The sequence below is a fragment of the Diaporthe batatas genome (assembly GCF_019321695.1).
Source record: "Diaporthe batatas strain CRI 302-4 chromosome Unknown Contig00007, whole genome shotgun sequence".
NCBI classification, from domain to species: domain Eukaryota; kingdom Fungi; phylum Ascomycota; class Sordariomycetes; order Diaporthales; family Diaporthaceae; genus Diaporthe; species Diaporthe batatas.
Genome location: NW_025408554.1, coordinates 1,587,937 through 1,614,058, shown reverse-complemented (window position 1 = coordinate 1,614,058; position 26,122 = coordinate 1,587,937). Strand labels below are relative to the sequence as shown.

Sequence of the window (26,122 nt, the reverse complement as noted above, 5' to 3'; positions counted from 1 at the left end):
CCACCAGCCTGCGCCAACCAGGCCTCGAAGAGCTATAATGTCGTGTATAGTACGGCACACATCTATCTCGCAGCCAGCCATGCCTACCAGGAACGGGCGGCCGGAGCGTTGCACAGTATTCTAAGTCACTGGTTATCCTTTAACGCCTCTGTCGGATTGGCGAACTCTTTGTCGAGGTGCAACCTCTCCGAGTACGAAGTTCCGCAGTCGCAGCGCGTCCTTCGAGTCGGCGGGAACAGTCTTCCCAGCCACCTGACCCAGCACATCCAGTTCGTCTACCCGCTCTCCAGAGTTCCTTGAGAGCTCGGCCAAGAAGAACTTCAACGATAGACTTTCGGTAGACACGGCGAAGGACACCCGCCTTCAGGCAGTATGGCCCGCCTGCAGGCCTCTTGCGCAGAAAATGTCACTCCGGAATAAAAAGCTGGCGCACAGGGAAGACACATCTACCTATATCCTTCGCTATTACGATTCAACTGTCTGGAAACACCGCATCCGTTCGGTTTGAGAGCATCGAACGCTTTGTCGTATTCAACGTATGTTGGATAATCGGATGTAGTTGATTTAATCACTTACAGCAACTGCATGTGAATATTGGACCTATTTTTGGTAGCAGAAAGAAATCCAATCTCCGGGGGTTCCTCACTAAACGAACGACGATACTTATTACTACCCTGGGGTAATTTATTAATTGGATGCGGAGGCTACGGACCGTGAAACTCGCACAATTATATTCCGCCGCCAATTAGTAACTAAAGCCAAGAGCCTCAGCCGTTTAGACCAGAACGCCTCTCCCACTCCTACCAATCTAAGGAATTGCCATTGCGGAGCATTTACGCCCGGTGCTTGCGAAATCTGATTTCATCTCGCAGACCGAATTTGTATATTGGAGGTGTTCCTGGCCCCTGTATCCGTACTTAACACATGTCATACAGGTACCTTAGTAATGATTGACATCTAGAGCTCGCAATTTAGGTACATGTGTAGGTGAAATGTTAATCTGTGTATCCTGCACAATATGAAATCCATAAAAAGCCATCGTCTGCCACGTCAGAAAGCAGTGGCTTGGAAGGGTCTAGGACGTCCAACTACAATTTGCTGTTTGAACTTCCTATACAGCGTATCATGAAGTCCCTTCTCGCCATCGCCGCCCTCGCGGCCTGTGCATCAGGACATTCAATTATGCAGAAGCTGTCCATCAACGGCCAGGATCAAGGCCAACTCAAAGGCGTTCGTGCCCCGAGCAGTGACTACCCGCTTTACAGTCCGAATGACGCAAATTTCGCCTGCAACACGGGAATTGTGTACAAGGACAACAACGTGATCAGCATCCCGGCTGGAGCAAAGGTTGGAGCTTGGTGGGGCCATGTCATTGGGCAAGTATGAGACTATCGCGAAGTCAAGACGACAAGCTGTCACTAATTTGTTCTCCCCCCTTCAGAGGTGCTCAAGGCGCGAATGACCCGGACAACCCGATCGCGAAGAGCCACAAGGGGCCCATCTCCTATTATCTCGCCAAGGTCGACAACGCGGCGACTACGGGAACCAGCGGTCTCAAGTGGTTCAAGGTTGCACACGAGGGCCTCTCCGGCGGCAAGTGGGCCGTTGATAACATGATCGCCGGCGGGGGCTGGCACTACTTCACGATGCCCTCTTGCATAGCTCCAGGCGACTATCTCCTCCGCGTCGAACTGATCGCGCTGCACAGCGCCGGAACCCAGGGAGGATCCCAATTTTATATGGAGTGTGCACAGATCCGCGTCACGGGCTCGGGGACGAACACGGGAAGCAACTTTGTTAGCATGCCTGGTCCATACTCGCCTACTGACCCCGGTGTCTTGGTATGACCTCGCCTTTCGTACTATCACTATTCTCATGGTGCTGACAGTCACTTATAGGTTAACATCTATGACAACTCTGGTCAGCCTTACATGGGTGGCAAGACCTACTCCATCCCCGGCCCGGGGCCGATTTCGTGCTCTGGCTCTGGCTCTGGCTCTGGCTCTGGCTCTGGTTCGGGGTCAGGATCAGGATCGGGTTTGGGTTCAGATGCAGCGCTGTGGGCTCAATGTGGTGGTATAGGCTACACAGGTCCAACAACATGTGCGCAAGGATCCTGCAAGGTCACCAACGAGTACTACAGTCAATGTGTTGCCTAAAGGCAATAATATGCCATTTGCCAAGTAACAACGGGTGGAATCGTTCTCCGAGTTAGTACTAGGACTCGTTTCCCAAAGGTGTCAGAGGCGGCAGTTGGCTCAACTTTTTAATTCGCATTTATTTTGTATCCAATGTTAGTGCCGAACCGAACCTTTGAATCGGCTTGCATGAGTTTGAGTGTGTCAAATCTAAGTAGCATATCTGACTACCATCTTTCAACTCTTCTCCAACAGAGTCTAACTTGCTACGAGCGCATAACACTTTGAAAAGCCTTGGTTAGATAACACACTAGGTTTTTCAAGAACGGAAGAAGAGAACAGAATGGGCAAAAAGAAGGACACCGCGAAAATCAGCCGCAATCAATCTTGGCTAGAACAGGGTGCTGGGGAGGGCCTATGGAACGACCCAGGGCCAGGTCACCTTGAGGAAATGAGCCATGCACAGGCAAAGTACAATGAAATACAATGAAGGACCGAAACAAGGTCTTTACAAGTGACAAACCATCTGAAGGTCGTGTAATACGAATCATGTATTCAAGTCAGCTATGACAGGCTGTGGGCATCTCTTACTTCTCAATGCTAAAATAGACTTTTACTTCGACCTCATTGCTCCAGCCCGGCTTCAGGCCTAGCTCATTCCAAGCCTTCTCAACGTCAATCTCAAGGATTGAGCCAGAAGTCTTGTTGATCGAAACCGTGTGAGGAGGGATCACCTGTCCTTGAATCGTGACCATGAAATCGTCATTCAGGCTCATGTCCGGCAGCTTGGAGATGTAGATGCCCAGAACGCCTAGGGCCTTTAGGCGAGTGTCGACCAGCACCCTCCCGTTCTCCAAATAATCCGACTCGCTCGAGACAATAGCCGCAGCACCGGTCATCTTCTCAATCAGACCCAGATTAGCCACCTGTACACGACCTAAACTGTCACTTTCAAAGGGAGACAACGCGAAGGCCGTGAAGATCTCGTAGTCTCTGACATCCAAGGAGACTGTCAGCTTCGAGCTTGGGTGGCTGATCTGGACGGGCGTAGTGATAAGCCCGGTCGTATGAGCCCGGATAATGTAATGCAACGATGGCAAGACCCCCGAGAACCTGTCGAGAGGGATGATATCTGTGAGCTTCCGAGCAGAGATGTTGAAAACCCCGAGTATGGGCGTGCCTGTGACTGCCCTGCCGTGGTAGCAGCCGACCTTCAGCAAAGAGTCGTCATGGTAGCCAACATATTGATCGATGCTACGACCCAGGACATTGGGTCTGAAAATTACGGTCTTGCCACGCGGAGTGATGCCCGTCATCTGGTTAATGAGATCGATGTTGTGCTGACCTGGCACATCGGTAATGTAGATCGGGCCTCCGCTAACGCAACGAGCCGCAGCGTGGAGGCCGGAATAGTCATGAACGGTCTGGAACATGTCCCAGTCCTGTTTGAATTGTTAATATGGAGCTCGAAAGCTGTATGATGCCAGTCTGACGATCAGTGACTCACAGGTAGAATGTTCAGATGCTGTGTGAACAGACTGTTGTGCGCATTGGTCCATATGTGCCAAGGATGAGAGGATGGGATCTCTGGAAAGAAATCGTCTGAGTTCCTGCAAAGGATTGCAGGCCTGTTCCGGGGCAGCTGGGAGTAGAACAAGATCTCTGGAGTCTGAGACATGCAGCTGATCGATTTAATGCTGAAGTGCCGAAGAGATGATATTGTCCAGGCGTCGAGGTACTCCGTGATCAGCTCTCGGCGCGCCTTCGCAGACACCCACGTGTCCGTCATAAACTGAGCGTCGGTCTTGACACCATCGATACCAGAGTCGGAAAGAAACTTGTAAAAGTCATTGTAGAACTTGTGCACATCATCCTTGCCGACCACCGTCATCTTGCCTCCAAGAGGTAGCCACCTACGATTCTGATCCTCGCGCACAACTTCCTCGGTCTTGTATTTCTTGGCAAGGTTTCCATCGGGACTCAGACCTGCCCAGTATCCGAGCAGCGCATGCCATACTGCGACGTGTTGAATGTGGGGATGCTTGTTCCTGATCTTGGTGACCACGTCCTTGAGACCATTGGGGAAAGCCTTGGGCTCGGCTGCAAGATGTCAAGGCTCAGGTACTCAAGGCAACTGGGGATATCACCGGATCACACGTACCTTCAAAGTCGTTCCAGCCATACTGAAACTGGCCCTCGCCACGATAATCGATGTTCTGCCAGTTGTCGTCTATGATCAAGCTCGTTATCTTGATGTTATGCTTGGTCAACTCATCGACCGCATGAAGGACTTTCTCGTCCGTGAGTCTCTGGCCAAGCGCATTCCAGGTGCAGAATCCTAGCTCGTCAGTTCGGGATTGACTGGGGGACATTGATTCTTTCGTCTCCTTACCTAGTCCGTCGTACCAGTTCTCCATCCACTCCGGCTTGACTCCTTCTTGAAGAGCTTTCATCTCTTGTTCAAGCTCCCCACTTAGCCTCTTACTTGTAGCAACGGCCTGCCGAGCATGGTACATGACGGCCGCATTCGCACTTTCAAAGTTATGGCCGACTGCAGCAAGAACGAGCGTTTTCTCGGCCTTTTCGCCATCGTTCCGCAGATGTAGCTGGACATTTCCTGATTTGTCACTTCGGAACAGGGCCATCACATCGTTGATACCACTGACGGCCAGCAGAACAAGGTGTTGGCCCTCAGAGCTGACAAATGCTGAGAGAACGGCGTCCTTGTCAAGTTCGAACTTGGTCTTGCCGTGCCTCGGTGCGAGCCACGGTGCCCAGATGCGGATCAGGGAGAACCATCGGAGGAAACCTCCCCATGGCAAGCCCAGATTAAAGTCAGTGAAGGTAGAATGCTCCCCCTTAGCGGCTTCCACACTGGCCTCCAGAGCCCACAATCGCGTCCCAGGACACTGAGACTGGCAGGGTTTGACGGTAATATTGGGATCGTAGCCCTTCAGGATCTTTCCAAAGTCGTCTGAAAGAGCCTCGGTCGTCAGATCGGATTTGAGAATGACGGTACCATCGCCCACACCATGCCCATCCCGGATCCAACACCATTCCTGGCCCGATCCAGAGCGATACTTGACGGTGAAGTTGAGGAGAGACGTGATGGGAATGGTGCCCTGGAACCAGGTGCGAGATACCGACTCGTCAGGGGCCTGCAATGTGGATGGCGTCCTCTCAGCTGGGGACAGCATAGTCTCGTTCCAGTCTCCTCCTGCCGAATGCCAGAGTGCAACCTCCCATGGCTGGTTGGCCTGGTCGGCTGGGACCTCAAGAAGTACGACGAACCCAATGCTGCCCTTTTGGACCTGGGTGACCTGGCCCAGGGGCGGCCACACTGAAATTGCGGCACCCATTTTGTCCAGACCAGCTGGAGGCTTTTTTTGCTTGGGGACGTGATAGATCAACTCGTCGTAATCCTCGTCAGCGGCACTCATGGTAGCGAAGAAAAAAAAGAATGCCCTGGTTCGAAGTGTGTTGATGGTGTGTGCTTGTGGTTCTTATGAGGGGATGTCTTAGCGACGGTATCCCGTCCGAGTGACAGTAATTGACTGAGCAGGTGGTGATGACCCGGGCAGGTTGAGGGGATGTTCGATGGACAGATTCACAGTACTGAGTCTACGAGGGAACAGGGAAGCCATGGATGCCAGCTCCGTCCCCACGTTAGGGTCATACCTAGGTCATTCGGAACCCTGCAGCACGATGCAGATGCGGGCAAGTGCTCCTCTCTGCACGCCTTGGATGCAAGAGCTTCGAGGCGGAGTTCGGGCAGCAGTCCCGGTGATTTCTCCTCCGTGTACTGACGACCCCCTGGAGGCTCAATTATATTATATGCGCATGGCTTTTATTCGATTCCCCAGGACAGTCTTGTAGCGGTTATGCAGGCATCTGAAGGTCTCCCAAATACTCATGTTTCAATGCCCAACTCCCTGTGATGAGTCCGTCAAGCTGTGTGCTCAAGTGATCGCCATGCTCTGCTCACGCCTTTACACGGTACTCACTCCCCATGCCCCCTGCCCCTCCAGGGCGGAATGGGACGAAGTGGAGGTGAGCACGTCAAGGGACGTATCAATCGACAGGGGTCGATTGGTGATTACATAACATGCGGTCCAGCCAATCACGGGCTGGTTATTTCTCTTTCCTTCTGTTTGCTCGGGAGAGCCCGGCTGAGCCAAATAGCATACTTGCCTGAGGCCAAGGTTTTTGAGCTTACCGAAGACATCAGTTTTGTTCGACGACTAAACGCCTCAACCCACCCAGCCCACCCATCCAACCCCGTATCTTGCCAGTCTCCAGGTACTTGCTGCCTCAATTCGCTCCCAGGACTGCCATTGACCCTCCCCCAGATCAGCCCAGGCGATTGGCAAACGCTCACGATGGCGTCCCGGAGACTCGCTCTGAACCTTTCCAAGGGCCTCACCAAGAGGGCATTCCCTTCGGCCGGCCTGCGACGAAACTTCGCTACTCCCGTCTCCGCCCCCATCAAGACCCAGACCACGACGCTCAAGAATGGTTTGACCGTCGCCACTCAACACTCCCCATATGCGCAGACCTCCACCGTCGGCATGTGGATCGACGCCGGCTCGCGAGCAGAGACAGCAGAGACAAATGGCACCGCGCACTTCCTCGAGCACTTGGCCTTCAAGGTACACAACCCGGACCGGAGCAGTCAGCCTGGCGCTGGACACGATGCTGATACGTTGAAAGGGTACTGCCAACCGGACACAACAACAGCTTGAGCTCGAGATCGAGAACCTGGGCGCGCACCTGAACGCCTACACCTCTGTACGTCGCGTCACACACCATTGAGCTCCGAGAGTATCAGATCTGACAATAGCCCAGCGCGAGAACACCGTATACTTCGCCAAGGCGCTCAACGAGGACGTCCCGCAATGCGTCGATATCCTCGCCGATATCCTCCAGAACTCCAAGCTCGAGGCTTCCGCTATCGAGCGGGAACGCGACGTCATCCTGCGCGAGTCCGAGGAGGTCGAGAAGCAGATTGAGGAGGTCGTCTTTGACCACCTCCACGCCACTGCCTTCCAGCATCAGCCCCTGGGCCGCACGATCCTGGGCCCCAAGGAGAACATCCGTGACATCACCCGGACCGAGCTCGTGAACTACATCAAGAACAACTACACTGCCGACCGCATGGTCCTCGTCGGTGCAGGTGGCATCCCCCACGAGACCCTCGTCGAGCTTGCCGACAAGAACTTCTCCAAGCTGTCTGGGAAGTCCCCCGAGACCCACGCCTACCTCCTCTCCAAGAAGAAGCCCGAGTTCATTGGCTCTGATGTCCGGATACGCGACGACACCATTCCCACCGCCAACATCGCCATTGCCGTTGAGGGTGTCAGCTGGAACGATGAGGACTACTTCACTGCTCTCGTCGCCCAGGCCATTGTCGGCAACTACGACAAGGCTCTGGGCAATGCGCCTCACCAGGGCAGCAAGCTTAGCGGATTCGTTCACAAGCACGACCTTGCCAACAGCTTCATGAGCTTCTCCACAAGCTACAGCGACACTGGGTAAGATTTGAGCTCAAGGCCGGGGCTTCATGTTCAAGTACGCTAATCCCGTTGATAGTCTCTGGGGCATTTACCTCGTCACCGACAAGCTTACCCGCGTCGACGACCTCGTGCACTTCGCCATGCGCGAGTGGTCCCGTCTGTCCCAGTCCGTCACCGAGGCCGAGGTTGAGCGCGCCAAGGCTCAGCTCAAGGCCTCCATCCTGCTGTCCCTGGATGGCACCACCGCCCTGGCTGAGGACATTGGCCGACAGATCGTGACCACCGGCCGACGGATGAGCCCTGGTGAGATCGAGCGAACCATCGACGCTGTTTCCGCCAACGACGTTATCAGCTTCGCACAGAGGAGGATCTGGGATCAGGATGTCGCTGTCTCTGCTGTTGGCAGCATCGAGGGACTATTCGACTACCAGAGACTCCGTGGCGACATGAGCAGGATGTTCTCTTGAGCTGAGCGATTGGATGAGAGAAAATCAAAAGAGAGAGCGGAAAGTGAAGAGAGTGAATTGGTCGAGAAGGCGGCAGCATTGGTTGTATAATACCTGTGGAGACACCGGCCAAACTGTACTGTAGTCGGGGTAGACATAGAATCGACGACGGATGGTCATTGCACCACTTCAAAAAGATTTTCTTTTGTTATCAGCTGTCTGCCCCTACGGTTATGTGAAACTGAGTGGGCCGGACAATTGGCATGGGCGACGAGATGTGCTGATCCCGTGGCAGGGTGCCTCAATAGACGATTAACGTGCTACGATACTTGAGAGCTATGGGTGGTCGACCCAGTAAGAACCACCACAAAGCATCGTTTGGGCTTTGTAACTATCTTACGCAGCCAGTTCACTGAAACGAGCAGAGGTCACTTTCTAATCATACAAAGTTGCGGTCCCTGTCACTTGCTCTACCTGACTTGACTGCTGTGAGTCCCACATCGCCACCATTTGAAGATGTTAGCAGCCTGGCGCGCAGTGGCAGCATCGGCCTTAGAAGAGACGGGCGAGAACTTTTCTTTTGCTTGAAATGGTGGCCAAGTACATTCGAGCGGACAGAGCATAAAACGCATACATAGACACACACTTACAACTCCGTTTATCATGCCTGTACGTCCACGTTGCCCTGCTCGTTTGCGCCGGTCTCCTGCCCTTCCTGCTTCTCCGTGTATGCCGGAGGCTGCAGGCTATCGCCGCCCTCGACCCACACCTGCGCCAGCTCCTTCTCGATCTCGTCCCTCCTCGTCTTCCACTCCTCGACTTTCGCCAGCCTCTCTCTCAGCTCCTGGAGCTCCCTCTCGACGTGCATCTTCTCCCGCTCGGTGCCGATGCGCTCAAACTCCCACTCGTCGCCGTTCTCGCCCATTCCAAGCACGAGGTTGAAGGTGTGGTATTTCTTGAGGGAGGCGCGGGTCGAAATCGTGATGAGTGCTACGTGAATCATGCCGGTTAGTGCTGGGCAGGGAAAGAGCCCATGTGCTAGCTTTCGGACTATGCGGTTCTCGGAGAGGATCAACTTACTTATCCCCTTCTCCTTGCAAGTCTCATACAAGAGTCCCTCGACATCACTTGACACCGCACTTGTGCCTTCATCGATGAACGCGTACTGGGGCTCATGGTATAACAGCCTCGCAATGCCCATCCTCTGCTTCTCGCCGCCGCTAAGAACATCCTTCCACTCCTTCTTGGTGTCCCAGCCGCCCTCGCGATCAGGCAGGTACCCCAGCCTGGCGGCCTCAAGCACACCCTTCAGATCGTGCTCGTTCTTCCTCTTCTCGCGCATGTCTGCCTCGCCGTCCGGGTAAATGACCTGGTCCCGTAGCGTGCCCACGCTTAGGTACGGCCGCTGCGGGAGGAACATGATCCCGTCCTCGCCGTTGGTCTTTGGCCGTGAAACTAGGCCGCGATACACGGGCCACAGTCCGGCCAGGACACGGCTGATGGCGCTCTTGCCGACGCCATTCGGGCCCGAAATGAGAAGGTGTTCCCCACGGCGGACAATCAGGCTGATGGATTCGATCAGCTCGTCTCCTCCCTGAGGCCACAGGGCCGGGGCTACGACGGGTACGTTCTCCAGGCGCACGCCGTCAAAACCCTTCTGCATGGTGCCCTGGACGTCGCTCAGAGAGTAGAGCTCGTTGGGCCTACCCCGAGCGAAGTACGCGTTTGCATGTGCACGATGCAGAGTCGAGATGAGCGTGTACACGCGGCTGGTGTATCCGGCCAGTTCGGACAGGTCTTTGATGCTGTACATCATGCGGCCGCCTGCATCGGCGAGCGACAGCATAAGGCGCTTGTTCGTGATGAAGTTCTGCATGCGGCCGCGCTCACGGCCACCCTTTTCGGCCGAATCCAAGAGCTCTGATGCCCCACCCAGTCCTCCCCAGGCGGGGAGGAAGACGGGTAAAGAGGACAGGAGGTAGCCGTAGGCGCTCCAGCTGTACTTTAGGATGAAGTCTTCCAGGATATTGTAGCGGATCTTGAGCATGTAAATCCCCTCCATCCAGGTCTTGAGAGACTTGAACTCGCGGTTGAGGAAGTGCTTCTCCATTTCCGCGCCGCCATAGAAGGCTACTTCCTCGGCGTTGGCTATCAGGCGGGCATGTAAGCTGCGGAAGTCACCCTCCTTTGCGCCTTCGACGGCCTTGAGCTTGCCAAACGGAGGCGAAAGGCGCCTAAGGATGGACGCAGTGAAGAAGTAATTGCTCAATAGACCTGTCAATGCCAAGGGGCCGAGAGACCGGTAGAGCTGGTAGTTGAAGACGCAGATGTCGACAAAGGGCTTTCCCAAGGATGAGTACAAGTTCGCAGCTGCAGCACAGAACAGAGTCAGGTCTTGGGTGATGAACTGGTCTGCCCCTTGGCCGACGCCGCCGTCCAGGTTCGACAGCTTGTAGTAGTTGAGATTGTCGTTGAGGTAGAGGTCGTGTATGTACCGCGTCAATCTTGTCCGGAAGGCGATGGATACCTTTGACTCGAGAAACTTGATCATGGCGTTGGTATACGAGGCAAAGCTTCCCAGGCCACACCACTTGACAATGCCCCAGATAAAAGACTTGCCGTTGCCAGCGACCAAGTCACGAACAATCTCACCATCAAGGCGGGCTACCACCAAGGAGAGATAAGTCCGCAACATGAGGAAAACGCCATGGCTGACGAGCAGGCCGGCCTCCTTGCTCGTCCACCTCGGTATCATGATGCTCATGAGGCTCAGGAACTGGTGGAGAAAGGCCAGGTTGAGCCCCGGCTTGGTCTGCGCAGAAGGTACGGTGCCATCGCCCAGGCCGGAGACGCGGGGCGGGTTGAGAAAAAGCCTCCGGTGCGCCTCAAAGGTCAGGGGCTTTGTGGTGTGGATGACGACCTTGGAGGTGCCGTCCTTGTAAGGGACGTAGATGGTGCGCGAGCCATCCTTATTGTGCAGCCACGAGTTGGTCCTGACGAGCTTGAAGCCCTGCTCCTTCTCCGACTTCCTGCGCCTCCACCAGCGGCGGGAGCCCTCTGCGCCGAGGATGATGGAGGAAACAAGGGCGAGGGTCGCGAGGAGGCGGGTCGTCCGCGAGGTCTGGCGCAGGCGAGTTCGGATCAAGGTGGTATACTTTTCGACCAGCTCCAGAATGGCGCCCTCGGCGGCCGAGTGCCGCAGCGTCGACTGGCCTGCCATGCTGTGTTTGCGTGGCGGATTTCTATCGGGAGTGTGTCGGAGGATTACGTGCCTGCCATCGGGTATGGCGGCGGCGCTGTGCGATGAAGCCGAGCGGCGCCCTTGTCAGTCAGCGGCGACACTGAGATCGACTGAATGGCTCACAAAGCCATTCACGACAGGTAGGGATTATGTAGGAGTTCCAGGGAGTATGCGATGAAGCTGGTGACGAGACGTTGCGGAACTGCTCGCGTTGCAGGTCACTGCTTGTTGTGCCGATGTCATTAACAGCCGGGCTGCGGTGCGGCTCGACGACTCTGCGAGGCATGTGATATTGTCCCTTGCCAGGTACCCCAGAATTTGGGCCCGAGGCTCTGAACCGGAGGAGCCACCTAGCCACCCCCAAGCGGAGAAGGTCGAACTGGCCCAAGCTTCGCTCCAGGGGGCGGGTTCTCTCAACCGTCACCCCATAGTAAGTACCCAGGCAAGCCAGGCCTAGCGGTGGTAGACAGAGACGACGGATGCGCAAGCCCGGGGTCGATCGATCTACTGTGAGGGCAGCTTGCTCCCTGGCCTTCAGCTGACGGCCTCGCATGCAATACTTTTCTCTCAATCACTCACTCTCCTGCAGATGTTAGCAGGGCACAAGAAGGTCAGGCACACAAGACCGCATGCGAACCCATGGTGTGTCTCTGGTGAGCAGTCTGGTCCAGCTCCTACCAACACACCAACAAAGACTCCCAGACTCCCAGACTCCCAGACTCCATTCTCCCAAGTCTCCGCGTTCTACCAGTCTGCAGCTAGTACCCAAGGTGCAGAAGGGCCATCCATGCCTGCACAGTGTGAGTTGGAAACCATAGCTTGGTCTACCAATCAGTCAATCAATCAGTCGGTCATATACCAAAACCTACGCCTTGGGGACGTGGCAGCCGTGGGTGCATCCGTTTTTCTCTGTGGTTCAACACATTTGTGGTACACAAGTAGACAGACAGACCATGTCCCTGGGTGCGGGGCTTGTTGTGAACCGTTGCGAACCGTTGCATCTTCATCCACCCCATCATCAAGTCGTCAGACTGACAGACGGGGGCAGTCAGAGACAGGCCAGACTGTGTGCCATGGCCTTGCCCGACCATGAGTTCATTTCACTCCAAAAGCCTAACCAGCTAAACAGGGCTGCCAGGCTGCCAGGGTGTGTGTGCCATTGCGTTTGGTGGGCGACCTAGTCTAGTCCCTCTGGATGCCACTCCGTTCCATGGTTCGGCGGCAAGACGACCAATCAGGACCGCCACTCCCTTCGGCTCTGCACACGGGTATCCGTCCGCATCTCGAGCATGTCAGGATGTCCAGCAAGTGGTGCTTGCTTTCGGTCCGCAGCGGCTGCCGAGTTCGAGCAGGGAGCTCCTGAGGATTGTGACTGGCCCGGCCGTCTGATGGTCCCTGGAGCCCGCCCTAGGGCAGCATGGGCAGGTGTCCGGGCACCAGGCATCATCTATCACCAGCATCAGAGATTCCGCGGCGGTGGGGCAAAGCCATCGCCCTCACCTCAACGCTCCCCTTGGTCATATATCATACTCGGTAGCTCCTGTGGGAGGCTCTCCAGCATGTGAGAGACCCTTTGGAAGCCTTTGACAAGCTTCTCTGGCTTCAGCTATCCGCCGTCCCCACCGAGCCTGTGTGAAACGTGGGCTCCGATCCTGGATTGGTGGGTTCGGCGGGAACCGCACGCGGTCTGGCAGTCTGGGCAGTCTGGCTGCACAGTACGTACGTACGCAATGTTGCGCTATCTCTTTGCAGCAGAAGCAACGTGCCCAGATGCCTGTGCTGCCGCAGTCCCAAGGCCCCTTTTCACCCTCCCCCCAACTTGTGCATCATGCAGACTGGGCAGGGCAGCTCCTCATAGGTACCAATAATTGCTTGTGGCCCCTCGGGTAATTGTGTCATGCCTTGTCCCCATGCTCGGTTTCTAGGCTGACTGGCCGCCTGGCTGTTGCTCTGTCGCCCTGTCGCTCTCGTTCGCCTCCCCTGGCACTTTGCATGACCTACCCTACCCCATCGCCGGTGGTCACGGGCGTGTTCGCGAGGGCGGGACGGGCCATCAGTCACGATTCTGGATATGCTCTGCCGGCTTCCATGTTTCGTGATAGTAGACGGGGTACCAATCTATATAACATATTGTTGCATTCTCCAATTGCCTACAGGACGACTCAGATGAGAACGGGAGACCGTGACACTAGCCAACCCTCGGAAATCCTGCAGGAGGACGTTGTCATTATTGTCATTACCACTGTATATACTGTGGTATAATAATAACCTGGCCCCCCACCGTCCGCTAATAACTACCTGGGCAGTGGGCACTGAGCGCACTAGCCAGGTGGGCACGGAAAGTACCTTGTTACCTACCACCGTGCCCGCGACTCTGTGCCTGAGCCTGAGCCTGAGCCTGTGCCTGTTCCTGCTCCAGGCCCAGATGGCCAGGTCCACCCAGCCTACCTGCCTAGTGTCCAGTGTCATCTCCCTGTTGCGCCTGCTAATAAGACCAGACCCAAGCTTCAGCCCAAAAGGGAAGCACTGCGGCCCTGCGCTCCCACGGGCGTGGGCCCCAAGGCCACGACGGGTGATGATGGGCCATGGCACACGGTTTTGCATGGCCAGGCTTGCCAGGATCCATGGAATGCGCAGATACAACGCTGTTAGTGCAGCCGGAGGGAGGTCCGCTTCAGGAGACTAAGGTGCCTCCCCAAGCCACTCACCGGCCAGAACAGGGCCCCTTAGGCGGAATTGGGCAACATGTCCTTCCTCCCGGCCGGGGTGCGTTATCAAGCAGCTAGCACCTGTACCGTAATTTACCTGCCCATCCACCCGTCCACCCTGCCAGGTCTGCCTCCCAGGACTGCCTTTCTTTGGCCGCTGGCCCAATCTCGCTTCTGCTGCTAGACTTCTTCAGCCTCCGATCCGATACCTTCTTCAACCTCCAGAGCTCCTTTCCCCATCCACTGCCTGCGTACCTCAAAGCCCAGAATCCCTTCTGGCTGACGGGCGAACGCGGCTTGCAACTGTCCAGCGCTGGCTTCCCTCCTGTGCCCTCCTCTCGTGCTCGCATGCAACTGAAAGTTGGGGTTGCCTTCGGTCCGCTCTACCTGCCCACCCCAGCCCGGGCGACCAGAGAGCATCATCAGCCCCCCCGTTCGACCTCCTTTTGGCGCGAGAGCGGCACCCTCATCTCCCGACCGAGATCAGCCCCTTGTCGAATCTGCGAGCTCGAAATTACCCAACTTGCTTACTCGAGAAAACACCTCCGACATACTTGACCACAACCCAAACCATTCACTCTCGTCAACCTCGTTGCCGACAAGCTGAATTGGCGCCAACCCCCCAACCCCCAAGCCCCAAGCCCCAAGCCACCGCCCTCAACGACAGCTTTGGGACCTTGAACGCGGTTGGGAGCCCCGAGTTGACTGCGACTACAGAGGTTCGTGAGCATCTCCTACACGCTTTTCTGCCTCCCAGATCCCCGGCCACGGGCACTCGCTCTGTCACCAGCTCATCTCCCCCCGGGCGGGAATCAACGCATTGCGCTGTCTGGCACCAACCCCAAGTTAGCTCTGGGCCATGGCCTTGGCTTTCGCAAAGACAACATCAGCGGGCATGTCGCCACTTGGGCGTGACCTCGCCAACCGTCTCGCGCGCTCCAGTTCCGGTCCGGCTGTCGAACACACGTGCTGTTTCCCCAATGCTGACCAATGTCGTCGCAGGCTTGACCCCAGCTGCCAGCGTAGATCCATCCCATCATCGACCTCAAACGGCGAAATGTCCCGAGACCTAATCGAAAAACCCCAAGACGTCCACGACAGCTCAAGAGAAAAAGAAACCGCATCTACAGGGGACGGGTCATCCTCGAAAAAGGGTCGCCTGTTGAAGGTTCCCTCAAGATCATCGTCCAAGAAACGCCAATCCTCACCTACTTCAACGGGGCTGAGCGGAGCGACCGCGAGCGAATCCAGAGATAGCATCGGTGGGCGCTCGAAAGAGTCAAAGGCAAGCATTATGGGTCGCCACAGGAATGGGAGTGTGTCCAGCAACCGATCGGCCGTCGATGCTAGTCAGTCGGCAAACCCTGGCAACTCGGTCCAAAACTCCTCCAACGCGCCAGTCCAGCGGAAAAAGAAGGGCGGCCTGCTGTCCTTGTTTTGCTGCGGAGTCCCCGACGATGCTCATCCGCTGGACAACGAGCCTGGAGATGCCCCGACTCACAAGGTCGAGAAGCTGCCCCCGCGGCCAACAACAGCCAGTCGGAGGGCGCAGACGCCTTCGGAGCATACCGCCGCCAGCAAGTCCCAAGCGCAGGAAAAGGACGTGGCGCAAACGCAAAATCCCCCTTCTGAGCCCTCCAGGGCGCAGAGAGTATCCGGGACCACCACCCAGGACCAGTCGACTCTCGCAGAGGAATCGAAGCAATCGACACTAATAGGCACAGCGCCGACGGTGACGGTCGACCCACCTCGGGCACAAGAGCCCGAGGCTGGGGGCTCAGCTTCGGAAGCCCCTGCTCCCAAGGACGGGGACGGTGATACTGAGATGGTGGATGCTGCCGCGCTTCAGGCGCCTGAACCACCGCAGCCTGTTGACACCGAAGACTTGCCGCCTCCACCTGCTCCCGTGCCAGATGCACCCACCGCGCAGACTGAGAGCGGCTTGGTTGTTGCGACAGAGCAACCTGCCCCAGACGCCCTGCTGCCACCAATACAACCACACTTCAAGGGCAGGAAGTGTCTGGTCCTCGATCTGGATGAGACCTTGGTCCACAGCTCTTTCAAGGTAAGTTCCTGCTCTGGATCTGTGGCTTGACCCAAGCGCTGACAGGTGGTAGATCCTCCACCAAGCCGACTTCACGATTCCCGTAGAAATCGAGGGTAATTATCACAATGTCTACGTGATCAAGCGGCCAGGCGTAGACCAATTTATGAAAAGAGTGGGCGAACTGTATGAGGTTGTCGTGTTCACAGCGTCGGTGTCCAAGGTATGTCCTATCATCCTCCCCACCGTCTGCCTCGTGAGCCCCGCTAATAGGACACACAGTACGGCGACCCTCTGCTGGATCAGCTGGACATCCACGGTGTCGTCCACCACAGATTATTCCGGGAGAGCTGCCACAACCACGGCGGCAACTACGTCAAGGACCTCGCCAAGATTGGCCGAGACCTTAAAGACACCATCATCATCGACAACTCCCCGACATCCTACATATTCCACCCACAACATGCCGTCCCCATAAGCAGCTGGTTTTCAGATGCGCACGATAACGAGCTCCTAGACTTGATACCCGTCCTTGAAGACCTGGCCGGCTCGAACGTGCAAGACGTCAGCCTCGTCCTCGACGTGACTCTTTGAGAGAGTTGATAGTTTTCTATGTCCTTCTATTTTCCAACCACACCTGCGCCTGCCACCTGCGACAATCCGATGCCCCAACTTCAAACGAGGTACATCGTCGTCACGCAGGGGACAACGCATCATGTTGCGTCAGTGTTTTCGAGTTTGCTCATAGCGGAGGCGTTGGGAAGTGCATCGCCAGTCGCGACTGGTATAGACCTCTACTGTTTAATGCATATAAATAGTAAGGCTCTCGCAGCGATGTCCTGCCAGCCTGGAGCAAGAATTTGGGGAAGAGATCAAGGGCCCGGGTCAGGACAACAAGTCCAGGTGAACCACACTTCCCACGCACGCCCTTGGTGGGGATGATGCTCGGAGCAGGGCCAGTGAGGAGGCGGTGGTAGGCGGTGGTTGACCCAATACCAAAATCAAAGGCGAGCAGTTTCTGTTCGATGGGGAGATCCCCAAGCTTCAGGAGGGAAGTGAAGAGGGGCTAAAGAGAGAGAGGAGAGAGAGAGAGAGAGAGGAAGGAAGGATACCGACCTTTACTATTACCTTTGCCACGGCGCCAAGAAGGGGAGCAAGGGACCTAATGACTTGCGTGTAAAGGAACCAGGCTGGCAGGCATTTGGCATTTTCTGAGGCTTCTATTACCCACATGTTTTTTCCGACAGCAGGAAAACTCACCTTTTTATTTCATTTGTCTATTCACCATTCCCCAAGCATCACGCTGTTTGCTTACTTTACATTATACAAGAGAAGACACAGGTGTCCGCAAGCAGACAGACGGGGAATCTCATAGTGCTGTGAACCTTGCTTTTGTCGTACTTTTGCTCGATGGGTTGTATGTATGTATGACTTCGAGCCTCTCACATTCAATATTACCGTAACACTGCCACACCGTCAAGAAGTCACATACTATTACACAAACGAACCACTACACCTTGTCCACCTCTATTCATCTATTCTATAGACCTTTTCTTCCCTCAGACATTACCCTCTATAAAATTAGGAGTTGACCTCATGGGAGTTCGTCCAGGGGAGGTTGTGCCAGAGGAGGTTGTAGCTTGGGAGCTTGTTCTACAGGGGGTTTTCCGGCTGGAGCTGTCTGATAGGAAGTTGGAAAATACACATAGATATCCTAGTCACACAGCAGACACCCGAGCAGAACTTGCGAACAACGAAGCAATATTGAGCAGATGGCAACAATAAGAAGGCAGCTTCGCAAGTGGTTGCCAAATCCGCCGCAGCATGACCCGATGGATGAGATGAGAGCTAGCTTTGACGTGAGTGGCCAGGTCGGGAAGGAGTACGAGTGACGATCCGAAGCTTGACATCTCCCCTCGGAGTTGCTGGCCGTTGTGTGGAGTGGGCAAGCAAGCATCCTACACATCAACCCCAGACAAAGCTGCAAGTAGACGCGACTAGCTAGGCAAGCTAGGTCAACTCTACAATATAAAAGCTTCAGAGCAATGAAGCTGATGAAGATCCATAGGCCTTTGTTCGGCGCTGCCCAGGAGCAGCCGAGGGAAACGGTCGCTAGAATTGATCTAGAACTCGATCACTTGCAGATCCCCATGTGAAGTCAGACGAGAGATCCATCCGAATATGGGTCCTCCGTTTTCCCAGGGTTCTTTCTCTCTGGGCTTGAGCAGGGGTCGTCCCAGACTTTAGAGCCTTGGATCGGATGAATTGCAGCCGAAGTTCCGACCTGCCTGCTCGCTGCCGCTTCGCGATGGGCAGGTGCCGGCCGCTGTTCCTGCTGGGCCCCCAGGTACGTACCGGCGGGATGGGCAGATCTGGGTTAGCGGGCCCTGCGGTCTCGCAATTGAAGACACCTGTTTGAATGAATTTCTGGGGGGACAGCACCCTGCAGCCATTGAGTCGAGAGCTCCATCCACGCGACACTCCATCCATCAACCGACAGCAAGCCAGTTGTCAACGCTTCCTCACACTCCTTCCAAGCTCACCACCAGCCCAGACGCTTGACTTTACTCTTCTCAATTCTTCTGAAATATCCCGTTCTGTACACGTTTAATCGTCCTCTGTCAAAATGGTATGTCCTCCCCAGCCTACGCAGCAGCCCATTGAAGCAGAGCGGATGCGTGAGCGCATCCAATCACCAACGGCTCGCTGCCCTCCCAGCACCATTCCCCGTCGTACTCTGGGAGCCCCGAAGCGGACATCATATAGCTGACCACCGATTCTTGACCTTTACAGTCTTCTCCTCGCCCCGCGTCCCCGGTGAACTCCCCACCCGCCTCCGGCCAGTCCACTGCCCGCCCTGACTCTCCTCCTCCACCGGGCGGAGCCCGCGCCGTCATCCGCAGGCGCGCCGCCGCCGACCAGAAGGAGAAGATCGCCAATGCCAGGCCCAACAGCACACGCTCGGCTGGGGCCGGTGGCAGCAGCTCGACGATGCTGAGTACGGAACACCCTTCTCCTCCCTCGTGTGGTCCATACCACCACTAGGCTCGTTTTCTGTTGATGAAGCCGCCCTTGTTCAACGATCCACACGCGTCCTCTTCCCAAGATCATGATGGGTAGCCTCGTCATGCGTCTCTGTCTATCGCACCAAGATCAAGTGGCAGGATGCAGTCGAGCTGGATCCCACCCGAAGACTGGCTGAGACGCTTGTTGGGCCATTGAAACAGCGCTGTCAACATGGGAATTTTGCTTATATATGAAGAACCCCTTGTTAACTCGTCTCGTGATTACAGGGCTTTACACCGATGAGTCTCCCGGTCTCAAGGTTGACCCTGTGGTCGTGCTGGTATTGTCTCTGGTCTTCATCTTCTCTGTCGTTGCTCTTCACAGTAAGTTGTCCACAAGCAATTGAAACACGCTGCTTCATTTCTAACCCCCTCATAGTTATCGCAAAGATCACGCGAAAATTCTCGAGCTAAACGGTCGGCAATGGGACATTCGTGGGCAATGGACAGGCGGTCCTCTACAACAATTGCATGAGACGAGGATATATGAAGCATCATCGCTAGCTGGACGAAATCGGCCTCGATCAGGCAACATCGCTAGATATGAGGGAAACACGCCACTTTATTCTGCAGCAATAATGCGGCCGAACACCCTCCCTAGCACGAGATATTTATTTTAGTAGGCGTCAGAAGGGATGTGTTGAATTGGAACAGCACTTGGGAATGATACCGAACCACATCGCAACATTGAAAGCATCGACGGACCTGCAATGGTGACATGTGGCTCGTGGAGTAGAAGAAAGGAGCCTTCGCGAGCTGTGATGCGCGAACCTCTGCGAGTCTCGGTGCTGTTGTCTATTTCCACAAATATATTCAATGCCCTCATCTCTGTGATTTCCAAATGCAGTCGAAAGAGAAATGCCCCAATATGATACGGGCGTGGGCATCGTTGATACATCATGGCTGACCCGGCGGATGTAGAATTTGAATGTTCAAAGGGCCGCCGGAGCGTTGCAACCAGCAGCCTCATCCTTGGCCGTAGCACGGTGCGGTCCGACGGGTTCGGCTTACATGTGGTCACCCAAGATGTAGCACATAGTGATCATCGCAGATGCGTACGGGGCTACAAGATAAGCCCGCCCGTCTGTTCCCGAGTATGATTAGAGCAGCGAGGATTGATTTTCGTGCAGTCAAAGCATGATCAGCCAGCCAGAGGAGCCCGGAGACCTGGGAGCGTATATTGCGCAAATACGTTCGTATACGGAGCCGGATAATTGGCCAGCATGCTGGGGCCTTGGCCTGATAGAGCGATGCAGCGCCACACCAGACGTCGTCACGCCCCTGGCGCTGGCTTTGGGAATAGGGACCCGGCCGTTGGACGTCGAACTGAAGAGATGGGAAGACGGGGCCAAGACGCAGCTGAACTAGACCGTTCCATGTTCCACCTGCACGAGGCATTCCACCAGGCCTGGTTGGACACGCACGACTTGAAGCAGTGGGATAAACACCCTGGCCTTCCTGTCCCTCCCAAGCAGCCTGGATCTACCTCACTACCAAGCTTTCCAAGGTTTCCACTAACAGCCACAATTACCGGCGCCTGGCCAAGCTCTGTAGGCCAACCAACTACCCCTCCATAGCAGTCACCCACGGCCGGTGACGTGCCTGGCTGAACCACACCTGGCCACGCATGACGAACAGCTCTTGTCTTCTTGCTGGCAGCGCTTTCCTTATGGACTGATTTCCAAGTTGATCCGAAAATACCAGGGTTCTTAGCACGAGGGTCTTGGCAGGTCTTCACCTACTCCTGTCCCGCGCTGACTCGGTGCTTGTTCTTTCTTTCTAGACCTTTGCGCTCTAAGCTGGAACTCGGGCACAGGCAGAGAGGTACGAGCACGAGCACGAGCACGAGCACCATGGTCGAGAAGCACAACCCCGGGAACATCTCCCGGCAGTCCACATTGCGGCAGGCAGCTGGCGTCTCGGATGGCTTCAACTACTCCCAAGACAATGCAAGCAGCCCCTTGGACCTGGGCGCCAGTGATGAGGCGCCGCCGGCATATGGCGAGGTCCACGACCAGTTGAATCTGTCGCAGGACGGGTTCAACGCCGGTGCTGCTGTCACAGGTGAGCTGCAGCATTGCACATGGCTTCCTCGAAGACCACAGAGCACTCTGCTAACCCCCTCGCTCAGATGATGGCCGTGTCAATATCAACATCAGCCAGACCAACCGGAGGCTGTCCCAGCTTCTGGCCCCAGCTTTCAAGGGTCAACCAACCCCTCAGAAGACTCCCTCAGGGCCTCTGCCACCAGCATACATACCTCCCAGTCTAGGTGGTCTGCCTGGTCAAACACCCCCTCCTAAGCTGAATCTGGTCATACAGATTGTCGGCTCACGTGGTGATGTCCAGCCATTTGTTGCCCTAGGCAAGGTGCTGAAAGACACCTACGGACACAGGGTCCGGATTGCGACTCACGCCACCTTCCAAAAGTTTGTCGAGGAGAACGGCCTCGAGTTCTTCTGCATCGGGGGGGACCCGGCCGAGCTCATGGCCTTTATGGTGAAGAACCCCGGCCTCATGCCCGGCATCGACGCTCTCAAGAGCGGCGAGATCACAAAACGGCGCAAGGGTATCGAACAGATTGTCCTTGGGTGCTGGCGGTCCTGTATCGAGGCCGGTGATGGACTGGGCCCGCCTGTCGAGACGGACCTGCCTAATGAGCCCCAAGGAGAGGAATACAGCCTGCCTGGGAACCCCGCCGACAAACCCTTCGTGGCTGATGCCATTATTGCAAATCCGCCGAGTTTTGGCCACATTCACATCGCCGAGAAGATGGGCATACCGCTGCACATGATGTTCACAATGCCCTGGTCGCCCACGCGAGCGTTCCCACACCCGCTGGCAAACATCCAAAGCACCGATACCGACGATGTCATGACAAACTTCGTCTCCTACGCCCTGGTGGAGATGATGACATGGCAGGGCCTGGGGGATGTCATTAATCGCTTCCGAACAAAAGTGTTGGACCTCGAGCCACTCTCTCTAATCTGGGCCCCGGGCTTACTGTCACGGCTGCGAATCCCGACGACGTACTGTTGGTCACCGGCTCTCATCCCGAAACCCAACGACTGGGGCCGCGAGATATCAATTCCGGGCTTCTACTTCCTTGACCTCGCCACTTCCTATACACCCGAGCCCGAATTAGCTGCCTTCCTCGAGAGCGGACCACCCCCCGTGTACATCGGTTTCGGTTCCATCGTTGTCGATGACCCTAACAAGCTCACGAGAATGATCTTCGACGCCGTTACCCAGGCAGGGGTGCGAGCCCTCGTCTCCAAAGGCTGGGGCGGCATTGGGGCCGACTCTGTCGGTATCCCTGAAGGGGTCTTCATGCTGGGCAACTGTCCACATGACTGGCTTTTCAAGAAGGTATCGTGTGTGGTCCACCACGGCGGTGCCGGAACTTCTGCCGCCGGGATCAAGACCGGTACCCCGACCGTTGTGGTTCCGTTCTTTGGTGACCAACCATTCTGGGGCGCCATGATCGCAAAGGCCGGCGCCGGCCCCGCCCCAATCCCCTACAAGCAGTTGACAGCCGAGAAGCTTGCCGATGCCATAACGTCGGCTCTAAAACCTGAGACCCAAGCAAGGGCCAAGGAACTTGGTGAGAGGATCAGGCAGGAGAAGGGCACAGATGAGGGAGCAAAGAGTTTCCACGACCAACTTAACTACGACATTTTACGATGCTCTATTGCTCCTAGTCGCACAGCTGTCTGGCGTATCAGACGAACAAAGGTTCGACTGAGTGCCCTGGCGGCGGCCGTGCTTGTAAAGGAGGGACTTCTGCGTTACGCAGATCTGAAGCTGTAGGTAACTTTATCCTTACTAATTCCTTCAAGATCACTCACAGGTCTACAGGTACCGACCTCATGAGCACGATACAGAAGAGCAGCCATGGGACCCTGTCTCTGCCGTGACAGCAGCCCTTGTCGGGGATATGGGCAGCATCGCAATGGCCATTGGCGACATACCAAGAGACTGGTACAAGACTGTCAAGAGTGGTTCAGGCACCCCGAAGAAAGAAGATAGCTCGGCGACATCGAATGACGCGGCGTCGTCATCTCAACTCACACTCCCTTCCGACTCGGCAAGCACCTGGTCCGCCCAGCCGTCCGCGCTATTGAGTCCTCCATCACAACCGGCGCATTCAGACGCATCCAGCTCCAAAGACCAATCGATTCTTGGAGGTTCCACGCTTCAAGGCTCCAGCTCACCTACTCCCTCATCTCATCGTCCAAGCAACTCCCAGGGAGGCAAGGCGATGAAGAACCTCGACGTCGAGACCGCACTTGGGATGGGCCTCGACACTGGCAAGAACGTCTCACGTATCGTGGAGACCGGGATGAAGTCTCCAATGAATTTTTGCATGGGCTTGGCCAAGGGGTTCCGCAATGCGCCTCGCTTGTACAACGATGACACCATCCGCAAACAGGAGAAGGTCACAGGTCTCGGTAGCGGAGTGATGGTTGCATGGAAGGAGCTTGGCCTTGGTGTATATGATGGTGTTTCTGGGCTGGTAACGCAGCCGTACAAGGGTGCGCAGAAAGAGGGCGGGCAGGGATTTATCAAGGGCGTCGGCAAGGGGATAGGTGGATTCCTCCTCAAGCCTGCTGCCGGTGAGTGACTCCAACCTAACCAGCCCACAAGACTGAACACTGATTGCATATTGAAGGAATCTGGTCAATACCCGCCTATATGATGAAGGGCGTGCACGCTGAAATCAGATCCAAATTCCACCGCAGCGTGGACAAGTATGTCGTCACGTCGCGGATAATACAGGGGCAAGATGACCTCCGCTCTGCAACTGTCCAAGAGAATCAAGACATCGTCATGCGTTTCAACTCCATGAACTCTGAACTGAAGGGCCTTTATGTACTCAAACACAAGGAAAAGACTACCAGCGAAACGCCTTCCAGCCTGCCAACGACCGCATCCCAGGATGATGTCAACAGGCTCCCGGACTCACCACCCAAGACGGGCTTCTGGAACACCAGGCACCTGTCCCTGGAGGAGAGACGGAAGCTGCACGAACAGAAAGAGGAGTGGAAGAGGAGGAAGCGAGAGCAAGCGGCGGGTGTGAGCCTCAGCCCGGAGCCCCCGGAGGACCCCGGCATGGAGCAAGCGATTCGCGATTCTGTCAACCAGACGTCCCGCGGCGACCCCAACGAGGACGCCAGGATCGAAGCGCAGATCCGCTCAAGCGTCAAGGAGATGCGGCGGATCGCGGACGAGCAGAGGCGGCAGGAGCAGCAGAGGCAGCTGGGTGACTGGAAGCAGAGACCATCTGAGCCGTCCGCCCCGCCAGCGTGGTTGGACGAGAAGAAGGGCGGCGCAGGAGCGGAGGACATCACTGACGAGGAGTTCGAGGCCCTGATTGCGGAGGCGGCGAGGCGGAGCGTCATGGCACAGGGCCAGTACGGCAGCGAGGACGAGGACCTCGAGCGGGCCCTCCAAGAGTCGCAGGGGGCCGCGATGGCGGAGAGCGGTGCGGACGAGGAGCTGCGCAGGGCGATGGAGGAGTCGGAGCGGGCGCACAAGGAGGACGTCGCGCGTAGGACGACCGAGAGGTCCGAGGAGGAGGTGATTATGGAATATGTCAAGAAGCAGAGCCTGGCTGAGGAGGAGTTCCGGCGCCTGAAGGCCCAGGGCAAACAACCCGCGACCAGCCGGGGAGGAGACGAGGAGGATGAGGACCTGAAGAAGGCTATCGAGGAAAGCCTGAACATTAGTTGCAAGGAGGGCGGACCATCCACATGAAGACGGGTACACTGATACACGATTTGGATCTATTTTACTTGGTCCTGTGGTTTGGATTTCATACACCGAGATATCCCATGGCGCAGCAGAATTCGGTCATAGCGCGGTGGTTTTTTCCTGACACAAGAATACAGCTCATATTCCGCATTCCGATAGTAGCCACTTACGAGCTCTGGGCATGCAGTCCCTCGAGAACCCCCTGATTTCCCAGAACCCAAGCCGGCGTGACAGACTGGCTGCTGATCCTCCATGGGTTGACACCTTTAGCCTCAAGCTCTGGCAGGCGGATGACCTCTATAGTCGCTTGGCCCTGGACAACCGGGCATCAGCATGGAAACCCGAGGATTGTGGAGACGAGAAGAGTTGTATTCCGCATAAGAACTCACCCCATTCTGCAGGAGACTGCCCTCCCCACTGGCACCCTCGCGAATCATCGACGCACCACACTGCCCGAGGACAGTACATTTCACCGGAGGCGGTGATGATGATGACGATGAGCCTGGCTGCGGCAGCTCGATAATCAAATGTCTGCGTCATGTCATATTAGCTCGCATGGAACCCGTAAAGTCGCCATCGATGGCCTTTAGACTCAGCTTGGGATGCGCACCCGTAGAGATGCTGCGACGAGTCGAACCGCCCGACGAGCTCCCTCGCCTTGGCCGCCCACGCAGGGCCGGCTATGGTGAAGGGCTCACCACCCAGGATCTTGGAGTAGTCGACTCGGAGCTCCGGCGCGAAGACCTCATCGCGTAGACCGGCTTCCGAGCGTGTGTCGTAGTACCATGCCTGATAGTATGAGGGTCGAACTGTCAGTCCGCTGCCTACTGAGCCCACCCAGTTCAAGGCTATGCATACCAGCTTTGTTACAGTGTCGTGAATGTTGGCCCGGTCGAGGAGATAGTCTGTTGTGGTATAGTTTGACGACATCTTGTCACGTTTGCAGGACGAATCCGTGGGCGGCGAGGTTGGCAATATTTGAAGTGCCACTAAATATTGCGCACATGCTTTGAGCGAAGTCTCATTTCCCTTTCAAATGTTGTGTCCCGTCCATCTCAAGCACAATTTATTTCTACCCCTCTCACCTACTGTAAGAGAGTATATGCTGCTTGTTAGTCGCATTTCCATGTCTTGGGTCAATTCGGATGTAAGCCGTATCGCCCCCTGAAATGGTGAGAGTTCCGTTAAAGGCCGTAAACGCCGGACTCGTGTT

At 55.9% G+C, this 26,122-nt stretch overlaps 8 protein-coding genes across 8 annotated transcripts; 5 read left to right on the top strand and 3 right to left on the bottom strand.

The window, feature by feature from the left end:
- Positions 1 to 1,125: 1,125 nt before the first annotated feature.
- Positions 1,126 to 2,159, top strand: KVR01_006593 (uncharacterized protein; the record flags this gene model as incomplete). Its single annotated transcript, XM_044781347.1, has 3 exons — positions 1,126 to 1,376; positions 1,442 to 1,841; positions 1,899 to 2,159. The coding sequence occupies 3 exons, from the start codon at positions 1,126 to 1,128 to the stop codon at positions 2,157 to 2,159; spliced, it is 912 nt and encodes a 303-aa protein (XP_044644024.1).
- A 511-nt stretch (positions 2,160 to 2,670) lies between these two features.
- On the bottom strand, positions 2,671 to 5,935 carry KVR01_006742 (uncharacterized protein). Its single transcript, XM_044785778.1, has 4 exons — positions 4,531 to 5,935; positions 4,300 to 4,476; positions 3,646 to 4,238; positions 2,671 to 3,580 (listed from the first exon to the last, which is right to left on the bottom strand). The coding sequence occupies exons 1-4, from the start codon at positions 5,576 to 5,578 to the stop codon at positions 2,726 to 2,728; spliced, it is 2,673 nt and encodes an 890-aa protein (XP_044644173.1). The 5' UTR covers positions 5,579 to 5,935; the 3' UTR covers positions 2,671 to 2,725.
- Positions 5,936 to 6,517: 582 nt separating this feature from the next.
- On the top strand, positions 6,518 to 8,118 carry KVR01_006932 (uncharacterized protein; the record flags this gene model as incomplete). Its single annotated transcript, XM_044783101.1, has 4 exons — positions 6,518 to 6,787; positions 6,849 to 6,926; positions 6,984 to 7,669; positions 7,728 to 8,118. 4 exons carry the CDS (start codon positions 6,518 to 6,520, stop codon positions 8,116 to 8,118), a joined length of 1,425 nt encoding a protein of 474 aa, XP_044644363.1.
- Positions 8,119 to 8,758: 640 nt separating this feature from the next.
- KVR01_006780 (uncharacterized protein) lies at positions 8,759 to 11,469 on the bottom strand (the record flags this gene model as incomplete). The annotated part of the gene is made up of 3 exons (XM_044782343.1): positions 8,759 to 9,087; positions 9,178 to 11,393; positions 11,462 to 11,469. The coding sequence occupies 3 exons, from the start codon at positions 11,467 to 11,469 to the stop codon at positions 8,759 to 8,761; spliced, it is 2,553 nt and encodes an 850-aa protein (XP_044644211.1).
- A 2,697-nt stretch (positions 11,470 to 14,166) lies between these two features.
- Positions 14,167 to 17,808, top strand: KVR01_006731 (uncharacterized protein). The gene is made up of 4 exons (XM_044782819.1): positions 14,167 to 14,993; positions 15,049 to 16,111; positions 16,164 to 16,313; positions 16,373 to 17,808. Exons 2-4 carry the CDS (start codon positions 15,104 to 15,106, stop codon positions 16,682 to 16,684), a joined length of 1,470 nt encoding a protein of 489 aa, XP_044644162.1. The 5' UTR covers positions 14,167 to 14,993; positions 15,049 to 15,103; the 3' UTR covers positions 16,685 to 17,808.
- A 713-nt stretch (positions 17,809 to 18,521) lies between these two features.
- Positions 18,522 to 20,374, top strand: KVR01_006635 (uncharacterized protein). Its single transcript, XM_044790132.1, has 4 exons — positions 18,522 to 18,719; positions 18,884 to 19,088; positions 19,384 to 19,479; positions 19,535 to 20,374. The coding sequence occupies exons 1-4, from the start codon at positions 18,717 to 18,719 to the stop codon at positions 19,567 to 19,569; spliced, it is 339 nt and encodes a 112-aa protein (XP_044644066.1). The 5' UTR covers positions 18,522 to 18,716; the 3' UTR covers positions 19,570 to 20,374.
- A 14-nt stretch (positions 20,375 to 20,388) lies between these two features.
- Positions 20,389 to 25,058, top strand: KVR01_006522 (uncharacterized protein). Its single transcript, XM_044782953.1, has 4 exons — positions 20,389 to 21,219; positions 21,287 to 22,961; positions 23,014 to 23,771; positions 23,828 to 25,058. Exons 1-4 carry the CDS (start codon positions 21,009 to 21,011, stop codon positions 24,910 to 24,912), a joined length of 3,729 nt encoding a protein of 1,242 aa, XP_044643953.1. The 5' UTR covers positions 20,389 to 21,008; the 3' UTR covers positions 24,913 to 25,058.
- A 17-nt stretch (positions 25,059 to 25,075) lies between these two features.
- KVR01_006646 (uncharacterized protein) lies at positions 25,076 to 25,839 on the bottom strand (the record flags this gene model as incomplete). The annotated part of the gene is made up of 4 exons (XM_044782479.1): positions 25,076 to 25,222; positions 25,299 to 25,440; positions 25,580 to 25,698; positions 25,768 to 25,839. The coding sequence occupies 4 exons, from the start codon at positions 25,837 to 25,839 to the stop codon at positions 25,076 to 25,078; spliced, it is 480 nt and encodes a 159-aa protein (XP_044644077.1).
- Positions 25,840 to 26,122: the final 283 nt, after the last annotated feature.